This window comes from Odontesthes bonariensis, chromosome 20 (assembly GCF_027942865.1).
Source record: "Odontesthes bonariensis isolate fOdoBon6 chromosome 20, fOdoBon6.hap1, whole genome shotgun sequence".
NCBI classification, from domain to species: Eukaryota; Metazoa; Chordata; class Actinopteri; order Atheriniformes; family Atherinopsidae; genus Odontesthes; species Odontesthes bonariensis.
The window spans coordinates 21,472,380-21,484,170 of record NC_134525.1 but is presented as its reverse complement, the minus strand read 5'-3'; the positions used below and the strand labels follow the sequence as shown (position 1 = coordinate 21,484,170).

Below are 11,791 nucleotides of genomic sequence, written 5' to 3'. Positions count from 1 at the left end.
TTTAGCTTTTTTTTGTTGAAAAAAATCATCTTTTTGTCTAATAGTCCACATACATTTAATAGAATTATATAGAACTGTAAGATGCACCAAGCTTATATAAGAAAACCATAGCGGTTTTGAATCTGATCACAATCTACTATGGATGCAAGTTCAGGAACGTACATTTAGGCAAGATCGGCTATAATTGTCATAACAGTAAAGCTAACACTGCTTTTTAAAAGGTAAAGTATTTATTATTATGTGTTATATTTATGTTGCCTAGTCAGTATCAAATACTTCTGTGTTGCATCAAGTACAGCTGAGACTTACTGGACGTAAAGAAATAACAAAGGTTTTTACAATTCATCTTCTACTGAAATCCATCCAGTTGTTTTTGAGATATTTCACTTTTGATCAAACAATTTTCCACCAAAATCCAACAGCTTATTTATCCTTTGAGTTGGTACATGATTTTGTGGGAATCTTGTCCAAGAAGACTTTGAGAGGTGAGCTGAGGAACGAACCAGTACCCTTTCGATTTCAAGGCAGCCATCCTACCTCCATATGCATGCATTCCTGGATCTCCTAGATATCCTGTGCATTACTGTTAATGTACTGTAAGAAAATTATCTTAATTTAAGTCGTAGACAAATGCAGTCTAACAAAAAAAAAGAATTCTGTAATCCTTAGTGTTCATCAATCCAAACTAAGACAAACTATCAACGAATGCAGCATGACCTAATCTTTGTCGGAGTGGGTTTCCTTCAAAGACCACACTAAGAGGTTAACGTGCATCTAATTATTTCACCTAATCCTAAATTAGGTGGAATAAATATAATTAAAACGGCTAATCACATACTCTTTGTTAATGTGTTCATTATAAGAAAATTAATGACCAAAAGTGGCGTCCTTTAAAGTGTTCGGTGGACACATGGGAGGCACCAAACTTCAATCCAACTTTGAAGCATGGTGGAGGAAGCATCATGATTTGGGGTTGCTTTTCTTCCCAAGAGTCTTGATGCCTTGTAAGTGCTGAGGGAAAAAAATATTTAAATTCATATTATAAATGCACACAGGTAAATCAGAAAAATAATGAATAAAATATAAGAAACTTCCTGTTCCTGAAATAACCAAGTCATTTCAAACTATTTATTGTTCAGTTAAAACTGTAATGTTGATTAACTGAAACAGTTTTGTAAGGAGGAATGGTCCAGAATTCCTACTCATTGCTGTGCAGGTCTCATAAGCTGCTACAGCAAACAACTGATGGAGGTGCTGCTGCTAAAGGAGGCTTACTGTGAGGGATTACTGAGTGAGTTCAGTAAAGATGAGAAAAGTGGAACTGCTGGTGGGATATTTGTCTTGTCACATTTAGATTTTGTTTGATATAATTGTGACACAGATGGAGATAAGACAATATTTATTTGTAATGTTTTCAGAAATCCTGGGAATTTCAAAGGATTCACACCTATCATTGCTGGTGTCTGTTGCATAAATAAAACTTGCTATACCAACAATATAACAGAGCCTATAATAGATCAGTCAAAAAATAATTTAAAACTAAACCAAATATTTTTTGAGGGGAGGAGTTGGGGGATTGAAGATAAAATAGAGGGACTCAGACATCAAACGGAGTCAACACAACTTTGTTTTCAAACTTTTACTCTGTACCTCTACCAGAGCCTCGCCACCCCCATCACCTCATTGTTGAAACTGAGGCAGCATTCTCCATGGCAACCTCAGCCCTTTAAGGCTGTCGCAGCTAATCCTCAGGAGCTTACTCAACACTTATTTCTCATAAGAGGGTTTTACTAACAGCACCAATGCCGAAGAATTCCCCCCAGTCAACTGCTGGATCCTTTGTTTATCCAGTGAGGACAACCTTAACCTAAAGAGGAAATCAAACCTAGTTGCAGCAGCTGGGAGGGGCAGAGAGGAGACTGTAAGGCCTGGTTCATCTACTAAGCCTCTCATCTATTCAATGTCAGGTGTTACTGGAGCTTTCAGAATTTTTTAACTAAAACTATGTCCTCTTGTTACCAGGCTTATTTGATCTGCAGGTTGTCCAGTGTGGGAGGATGCTGGGATGCTCGGCATGTTTTGCTCTCATGTTTGATCCTTGATGACTAAGAGATCATGAAAAATAACAAAATGTTAGGTCTGAGCATCACTAAGGCTTTACGTATGGGTGCCTAACAGTACGCATGCCACATGTATTTATTCAAATCAGCTTCTTTATTTCTTTTTAACTTTTGATGCTTCTAAATGAGGAAACAGCAGAATGTTGTTCCATCAGACTGAAAAACAGTCAAAGCGTTTTTCTCATTTGAGGCAAAAACTAAAGAGGCATTCAACACTTCCAGTCACCTATATGGGACCTGTACATCACTTAAGGATCAGTATTTCTGGGCTGTTACTCTACATTAGTAGTAGTTTCTGCCTAGTCTCTAGCTTTTCCTGAGCACTAATTATTTTCTCCACAGTTCCCCCTCTCCATACCCACTTCTCCCTGCCCTGTGCTCTCTCTTACTTGCCTGCACTAATCCTTTTGTTGTTGACTGAGGGGCCCAGGCTTTGACTGACCATTCGGTACTGTAAGGACTGGTTCAGATGAAGGGTGCCCGCCGAGCCCTGCTGTCTTCCATCAGATCAGGCGTCCTATTATTAATGCCACTCTCAGCAAGAGCAAATCTCTGCTCCTCTGTTTCAGAAGCTTTCTATTCTTTCTTCAAATCTTTCTCTTGAATTCTCTTGTCCATTTTTTTCTGTCTGCCACTTTCTTGTCTACATTCCGTAGCCAGCCCTGGGAGCTCGACGGAGTCCGACAGCCCTGGATTGGAACATGCGCTTCAGGAGCACTGCTCCATGTTTCCTGCTCCTGCTGCATCTTTTTCTGTTGGGGAGAGCTCTTGAGGGGAAAAGGCAGAACCAGGGGTACCTGCTGGAGGCTGTCAGGGCCTTGGACCTGCCTCTGGGAAGTACCAGCGAGCCTCAGCTCCAGAAGAACAAAATCAGTGTCCTTATCGCCAAGCTGCTCCGCCATGTGCACTGTGCAGAGCGGACCGGTATCACTCAGGACATGTGCGAAAAGGTAAGGTCTGCACCTGTTTGAATGTTACCATGATTATGTCACTAAATAATAAACTAGGAAAGAAAAATAACTTTAGCCTCCCCTGTATTCTATCTACGCATACCATTCTTTACTAAACATGCTTGTTATGGCTGGAATGTGAGTGAAAGTGGAGACCTAAGCACTTGGCCTTTATGGGCCATTCATGCTGTCTGGCTTTTAACATCCATCAGTTTGACATAATAAACTCCATAGAGTGGATTTACAGGTACTACACAAGTTTGTTAAGGTGGACTGTTAATGCGTTAAAGAAATTCCGAGACCAGTGTCTGAAATAAGGTGCTCCTTCTAACTAGGAGAAGTGTTTCACTCATTCCCCTTACCTCTAGAATTTGTGAACTGATCTATTGAGCTTGTATTGAGTTCACAACAATGGCACAAAATTACCCCATTTCCTAGATATACAGTCCAGTGAGTTTAGGGAGAAAACAAGCAGACCCCTTTTTCATGTTGATTACTTCTATGATCTGGTATTTTACGACTTTCTGTTTTTAAGATCTGCCCAAACCTGCTCTGTTTTTCATGCTTGGTCTTATCCTTGTCACAGTGGCTGACACCAGACGTAGCCCTCTCTGTGTTAGGGGATGATGGGAAGGTTTATCTCACTGAGGAAGACTACCAGCGGATCTCAACTGTTCTGCTGTACTATGTAATTAACTTCCAAGATCTGTGTGTGTCAAATGGAGCTTCCCCTTCATCCCTTCCCTCCTCATCTGAGAACTTTCAGTTCTATCTTCTGGCCCTCACCAATCTACATCCAGCTGAGAACAACAGCTTCCTGTCACCCAGTGAAACAGAAAGCATTCTGCAGCTCATCAACCAGCACTACCACCCCTCCAATGAAAACACTTCCTCTGATTTGCAAGTAAGGAATATTTTCTGACAAATGTGTCTTTTCGCAAATATGCATACATTTAACCTCTGATTCCACAGTGTATTGATGCAGCTCACCTCCTAGAAGATGTTGACATTGAAGGAAATCCAGGTGCTGCAGTGACTACTGTGCCCAGACTAGCAGCAGCCATCATCAGCCATATCCTGCAAGGCCACTGTTTCAGACGGAGGAACCTCCCATCGCCTGCTTTCTTTACAGACTACATCTTTCAGTCTCTAAATTGCACAAGTAACCTGCAGATTATGGGTAAGTTCACAAGGTAATCTACGTGTGTTTTGTACTTCATTAAATACTTTTGAAACATATGCACTTCTGATAGTGATTTCACACTGACTACAACTACATAAAGACCTGAAACTCAGGTTGCTTTACAATTCTCTTATTAATAAACAATTTAAAGAACAAAGATTGAGAATGTCCCCTCATGTAGCAAAAATTTTCCAAAAAATACCAGGACAATCTAAGCTGCATTTTCAAGTATGCATGTCAACAGGATTTTTTTCTAATCTGATCCAGAAGGCTTTGTCCACTTATATCACCTCATCTTGACCAAATATGAACAAGTTTTAGTTGGTGAGACAGCAAAGATAAATAAACCCTGTATATGAAATGGCATACGTTTATTTTTACTGTGATGGATCACAAAAAATACACCTTTGTTTTTGCGCTGATGGACACAAATTCTGGTGGGTTTTTCTTGTTTTCACCCATTTTTCTGTGCAATCAATCCAGAACTTTAAAGTTCACATCTAATATATACAGAGCAATATTGGCCATTATCAAATCTTGCCTCAGTTTCAGAGTAGCATGCGTTTGTTGTCTGAGAAAACTAACTGACGCTAAATTTAACGATGTTCACAAGCAGGCAGCTAAAAGTGAACTGATACACAAAAAATATGTTCTGGAAATCCACGAGAGCTAAAAGAGGCTGTAACAGACACTGATGATAATTCTCTATGCGTTTGTCACGACAAGTGAAAGCTTTTGCACTAAATCCCATATAGCGGAGAAGTTTGAACTTTTCTATCCACACGACTGTGAAGAGTGACTCATTTGCCTCTAATATTCTTGTTGGTGTGTTAGAGGATAGATGATCAAACATTGTGTCTAAAGCTATTCCACTCTTCCTTGTAAATTTTATTTGAAAAAAAGGTCAAACTATTAACTGTTGTGAAAAAATTCTTAATTTCTTCATGTTGAATAATAATGACCATTCTTTCAGGTGTACATCACAGGTATGTGTCGCCTGTTTCGCTCGTGTGACAGAGCGGTAGTTGTCCAACTGGCCTTGTCAAGGTTAATGAAGATGTTATAAAAGACCCCTAAACTGTTACACTGTATTCCTCCATCTTGCCTGGATGAATTTGCACATTTGTGACCATCTTTTGCATTATTGTGAAACTGTTTAGCACTGCAAATAAAGAAATCCTGACACAAAACAGTGACGAATTAAACCTGATGCTATTTTGTGGCCATTGTATTTGCTTAGACCTGCAGGAGCTGCTTCGTCGGTTGGGTGTAGGACGCGAAGGAGCAGCGCACTCTCAAGCCAGGAAGAGGCGAAGCATCACAGTAAGTTCACCGAATGTAGCTGCGCATTCGCAAAACAGCTGCAACCACGAAACTGAGGGAATAAGCAGAGCTTGGGCACAGGTGAGGACAAGAGGATTATTCTATTAAGTTTTGGAGATAAAAAGTTATAATTGTGCGCTGAGAATCACTAAATACTGTGTGGCAGGATTGCTTGAATTTACATGCAGTTGCTATGAAACCTGAGTTGAACTGCTTCCTGCCCATCTCCCAATTTGTTTCTTCTTTTGAACCAAATCAGGCATGTTTTTCAGCCAATCAGCTGGTGGATATTTTTGCACTGGAGCCGCATTTGCCCATTTCCAAGGAGCATTTCAGACAAATTTGCCCTGCCATCATTCAGCAGTTGCTAGGCAATGCCTGTGGGACTACAGAGCAGAAAACAAGAGGGTCTCTGCCAACTGCCATCGAGAGTAAGACATTTCATATCTAATCGTTTCTCTCTGAAAACCACCTTCATTTTAAAAACACAGTGAGTTGGATTTGATGACTTTGCTCACTAAATTGAAATCAAAACTTTGAGTCTTGGTTACCAGTTGGACTTTGAATAAGTAAAAGGGTTATGACGTAAAGTAGTTTCATGTATTGTTCAAACAAAAAGAATATCAACAGAATTAAAGTATTAGACAAGTATCTCCATGCAACAGTTTTAAATTAATGCAATTTAGGTTTCAATTCTATTCTGCTTATATTTCTATCATTTATTTAACTTTGAGGATTCTCACAATCTCTTACATTAATCTGCTAAAAAAGAAATAGATATTTATATATTCAAAGTCCTTTCCCTCCTGCAGAGTATGGCTACAGCACAGCTGCTGTCCTGCTCATCACGGTTGGCTCCATGTTCGGTATCTGCCTCATCTTCTTCAACTCCTGCCAGGAGACCTTCACACTCATCCTGCAGCTGTTTGTCGGCCTGGCAGTGGGAACCCTCTCAGGAGATGCTCTCCTGCACCTCATACCACAGGTTGAAGCTACTGTAGCACTATAAGCGATCACATACGTGTCCTGATTCTGGATCAAACTCTTTCATTTTTGGGCCTCTTCAGATCCTTGGCCTCCATGACAGCACTCACAGTCACGATGACGAGCACTTTACTGAAGAAAAGGAGTATCTGTGGAAAATTCTGGGCCTGATTGCTGGGATTTACGGCTTTTTTCTTATTGAAAGAATATTCTCACTTTTAGTCCCATCTCACAGCCACGTAAGGCTTTTGTCAATCTAATACTCAAATCATAATGTATTATGGGAAAGAACCCGAAACTGTGGTCGATTTTATTTATCTGGCTTTTGGAGTGTGAGAGTTTCACAAAGACAAATACTTTTGTCATGACTGTGCATGTTGAGAAACAATGGTCCCCTGACTTTCCTCCATCTGCAGGGTCACTCCAGTGACCTTCCCTTAGAGCTGAACTGCAACAGTGAGTCACAGCGGGGGAAGTCCATCTCCACCATCCAGCTGGTGAGTCCCTTAACAACTCTCACTGAACTGTCGTTTTTTTTTAAAAAAAGCATTGTTGGCAGTAAATCCTCATTCCTCTTATCGTCACCTTTGTTTAGTTGGTGATAGAACAAATGATAGTTACCACGACGAGGCAGCTTTTGGGAATGAAGGAGCTAAACATCCAAATGCTGCCAAATGTCAAGAACAGAGAAAAAAAGAGATCAAATAAAAGAAACAAAAAAGCCAGATAACTACCTCTGGATTTTCAGACTCAATATTTCATTGAACATGGTACAAATAAAGCATATTTTAGATTTGATGCCAGCAACATGACAAACAAGCTGTGTACTGTATTGCTTTATCAAAACTTATCAGGCAACAGGTCGGTGAAAGATGATTGTGCATAAAAGAGTAATTCAGAAGTAAAAGGACTCTGTGAAAGTGTGTTCTCCTTTAAGCTCCTTTAAGATGGACTGAGGTGAAACGTAAAACTATCCTCTGGACTGGCAAATCAAATTTCAAAGTTATTTTGATAAATTACGATGCGCTGATTCCACTCTAGAAAGGAGAAGGATTATATGGCTTGTTATCAGCAGTTTAAAGCGGTCATCCATGTGGAATGGGAGTGCACTGGTGCATGCTACACAAATTACTTGCACATTTGTGAAGCCAGACTTAATCCTGTAATGACACATACAGGTTTTGGAGCAACATGGTTTTGCTTAATTCAGCAAACTATTTTGCTGAGTACAGAACTAATGCAACTTAAGACGACTTGCAGCTGAACTTTTCGATCAAGCACGAAGCCGAAGCTCTTTCAATGTGTCAGAAGAGGTGAAAATACACAGATTTTTTTTACAGGTTCTCACATATGGTTGTGACAAAATAACTCAACAGCAACTCCTAGAAAGAGCAAAACAGTCCCCAGGAATCCTCAACCGGAGTGAAATTTGGTACACAGATGAAACTTCCCAATAACTACAAAAAAGATAATTTGGATCTCAAACCAAATCCAGAAGGACTTTTTAAATTTACTTTTAATCTACTATTGTTTTGACACCACAAATGATGTAAAGATGAATTCTGGAGTAGTGGTCTTGTTAATTTATATTACATCATGTAGTATCTTTAGAATCTGGATATTTTAAGTATTTATCACTTAAAATATTAATTTCTGGTCATTTTGTTTTACACTAAATAATAAACCTGCTTTCATACTTGCTTTTATATTGGCTCTAAAAACTGAGGCAACTGTTGTTCTAGTTACGTCAGCTGTTGATAAAACATTTTGTATCATTGAAGTTTTATTCAAGTAAATATAATTTCATTCACCTCCATGTTCACTTCACTGCAACAATCCTCCACCCGAGCATCAGGAAAAACACAAACTGATGTGCCTGTGGGCTCTGTTTCCCAAACGAGTTTAGGGCCGAAGCAGCACATTCGCACCATTCTGACCCCATCGTCAGCTATCACTTCTTTCAGAACACATTTGCCATTAGTAACTCACTACATCCATGTAAAACAAAATGTACTGAAATTCAATGAAATCCATGCTGCACTGCTCTTATATAACAGGAAACGAGGAGTGGTGTGGGAGGGAGTAAAGAAACACAGCATGTAGGATGTTGGAGAATGAGAAGTATTGAGTAATTCACAAAGTACTTTATGCTTGTGTTGAGTTGTGTACATACAGTTGAATGCCTGCCTCATAACCGGAATATACTGGACAGAGAAGGGTCCCCAAAATATCCTCTTTTGGTTAACCTGTCTCACCCAGTTCTCTTTGTTTAACTATGACAACTCAGATTTGAATCAGAGGTTAAGAAAGTTGAAATAATTGTCTCTTTCCTGCAGGGACCGGTGGACGACTTAGAGTGTACAGAAATGTCTCCTGAACATACAGACACGAGCAGTCCTCCACGTCAGAGTAAGCTAAACGACTCCTTCAAAACGAGCTGCATACTCTCACCCAGATTAATGTGCTGTACTCTGTAATTAGTCGTCTGGCACGGCAGACCAATCACCACGGTCTGAGGATGAGCTTCAATAACAGACTCTCTTTGTGTTCCCAGGACAAGGGGTTCCTCTGCTGGCTGTGATGGTAATCGTGGGAGACAGTCTTCATAACTTTGCTGATGGCCTGGTTGTGGGAGCAGCTTTCTCCTCTTCAGCAGAGACCGGCATGGCGACCACTGTGGCCATCCTGTGCCACGAGATCCCGCACGAGATGGGTGAGAGGTCACTGTGATTAATTTCTGAACACTTGGCGACTCCAGATAACACTATGACCAACATGCTGCTGCTTTTTTTTTTTTATCTTTAAGGTGATTTTGCAGTGTTGCTCAGCTCTGGACTCTCAGTGAAGACTGCTGTGATGATGAACTTCCTCAGCGCTCTAACGGCCTTCATGGGCCTCTACATCGGACTCTTTGTTTCCTCAGAGGCAGAAGTTCAGCAGTGGATCTTCTCTGTCACTGCTGGGATATTTCTCTATTTGTCGCTGGTAGAAATGGTAAGGCAGTCTCTTAAAGGGATGGTCAAATGTTTATTACATTTTCAATGAAAAAACAAAAACAAACAAACGAATGTCAGCCCTAGAAAATGTCTCGGTTGCCCATTTTAAACTGGGAAAATTTGGGTCCCACCATTAAATCATAGTAGCAGCCCTGAACCAAAGGTGCTGACCTCACCTCCAAATGAAATGTCAGAGCAAACCTGATACACAGAGGCCTCACACTCCAGCCCAGAGGACCTAAAAGAACCTTCTACCGAGATCCTACCACAGAACACCCCAAAAATCTTGTATTAACAGATCAGAGGAGGGCCTACACAGCATTAGACAGGTGGTTTTAATGATGTGGCTGATTGGTGGATATGAGAGAAAAGCCCTGCTAGTCACTGTAGAGCCATGGATCTGAAAGCAGTGTACACTTCAACTCCTCTTCTCAGAGATTCACAGATTTTATGTAAAATATCAAGAACGTGGTAGCACAGACATGTAATCGGAGAACATAGCCGATTGGATTAGTGTTTCAAACTGCCACGTTTTTTCGTAGTTCTCGACTCACAATGTAATTGGTATTGAGTCTGCATCTATACACACCAGACAAGTGTTCAACCCAAAAACACTGTGCGAACAACAAAATAAAATGATGCCCTTATTTTGGCCTTACTTATCTAGTGCCATCAACAAAACAAAGAAGAAACTCCCCTGAACTTCATGGCAAAATACCTGCATAAATTTGGTGGTGAACATGGTAATCATTTGCCCTACACATGCTGACATGTTAAGTGCAATGTGGGCATGCTGAATTAAGCATCCATCTCGAAGCGCTGCTCTGCTTTAGTACAGATTATGATAATGATTTACTGTGTGTCTGTAGCAGGAAGCAATGGGACTGACAGGGTAGAGAACAGGAAAGTACTGAGAGATGTGCGAATGTATTGCTGATTTTTGTCTTTTCATTGGATGTCTTATCATAACTTATTATACTTTATTTTCTTTTTATCATCAGCTTCCAGAGATGAGTCGAGTGAAAACCAACAGACCGTGTCTCATGTTCCTCCTGCAGAACCTCGGCCTCCTGATGGGTTGGGCCTGCCTTTTGCTGCTGGCACTCTTTGAACATGAACTCAAATTCTGAATGCAGTGCGCGACTCTTCAAACAGAGGCGAGGAGAAGTAAACGTTGACTTTTCTACTTTTCATTGACTTGTTAATTATCATCTCCCGCTCTTCACAAATGCAGGTGTTAGCGCGTGCAGACGGTGTGTTTTAGTAGGTCAGTAATGCTACATGACGTCATAGTCTCGGCACTGGATCAAAATTTCATGGTATATTTCTAGGGGTTGGTCATCTTATTTTTTATTTTTTACACTTGATCATCTATTTTTCTAATTCGGGTGCTCATGAATCTGGATGCTATGTGGCTCGTTTGATTTGACTTGGCAGATGTGCACATCTGTTGTTCTATGCGATATTCTTGTTGCATCAAGACAATCCAATCATTTGATTTTTAAATCATATCTCATTACCAAGAAATAAAGTATTGCAGATTTGCCTTTTTTTTCTTCTTCCTCTATCTTTAAACGGATGGAAAAGGAAATCTGAGAATCCTCGAGTTAACATGGAGGTTTTAGTACGGATTTTGTTGTCCTTTAATTTTGTATTTTCACAAAAGACAAGTAAAATTTAACACCATTTAAAAGGACAACTGAGACAGTTTTAAAATACTACATTATTTAGCAGCAGGGTGAATTTTTTATGTAAATTAAGTGAGTATGTAAATGAGCTTTCAAGGATATGATTATTTTCTAATATCATTTGGCAAGTTTGGAAAAAGATCCAAAGCCTATATGGCTTAATAAAAACTCTGTTATTAGTTATGAAATAAGCCTAGAGGCTCTTTGTCAGGCTTAAGCTGCTCTCAGACACAGTTATTTATGAAGCCCTGTTTGGAAAAACGTTGCTCTCTATATATCTGCTTCTCATCTCCGAGGTATTGTTCTTTGTTTTTTGAGGCCTCACTGTGATCCAACGAGGGCATTTCCACCCACCTGAGCTTACTTGTTCTCTTCATCCACCAACCTGGATGACTAATGCTCGCTGCCGAAACAGACAGAAACTCCGACCCACACAGTGCACATGCTCTTTGGTGGTCAAAGTGGGCCAGCAGAAGGAGGCGGAAGAACACAGTATGATGAACGCTTCAGAACAATAAAATAAATGAAACACAATAAATCAACTTAT

The 11,791-nt window shown here is 40.1% G+C and overlaps 1 protein-coding gene across 2 annotated transcripts; it reads left to right on the top strand.

The window, feature by feature from the left end:
* The first annotated feature begins 2,340 nt into the window (after window positions 1-2,340).
* On the top strand, window positions 2,341-11,791 carry LOC142369837 (zinc transporter ZIP12-like). Of its 2 annotated transcripts, none has more exons than XM_075452235.1 (12): window positions 2,341-3,070; window positions 3,657-3,974; window positions 4,043-4,250; window positions 5,494-5,576; window positions 5,836-6,007; window positions 6,389-6,561; window positions 6,644-6,799; window positions 6,977-7,057; window positions 8,897-8,969; window positions 9,115-9,273; window positions 9,367-9,554; window positions 10,558-11,791. In XM_075452235.1, exons 1-12 carry the CDS (start codon window positions 2,822-2,824, stop codon window positions 10,684-10,686), a joined length of 1,989 nt encoding a protein of 662 aa, XP_075308350.1. In that variant the 5' UTR covers window positions 2,341-2,821; the 3' UTR covers window positions 10,687-11,791. The 2 variants fall into 2 exon arrangements, with proteins under 2 accessions (XP_075308350.1, XP_075308349.1); XM_075452234.1 differs by having other exon boundaries at window positions 5,494-5,657.

What these genes read in the sequence shown, in the direction of transcription:
- LOC142369837 (XM_075452234.1), top strand. Translation starts at nt 2,822, where the DNA reads ATGCGCTTCAGGAGCACTGCTCCATGTTTCCTGCTCCTGCTGCATCTT. An exon ending in TAGTCCCATCTCACAGCCAC is followed by an intron (nt 6,800 to 6,976) that starts GTAAGGCTTTTG and finishes CTCCATCTGCAG; the next exon opens with GGTCACTCCAGTGACCTTCC. An exon ending in ATTTGTCGCTGGTAGAAATG is followed by an intron (nt 9,555 to 10,557) that starts GTAAGGCAGTCT and finishes TTTTATCATCAG; the next exon opens with CTTCCAGAGATGAGTCGAGT.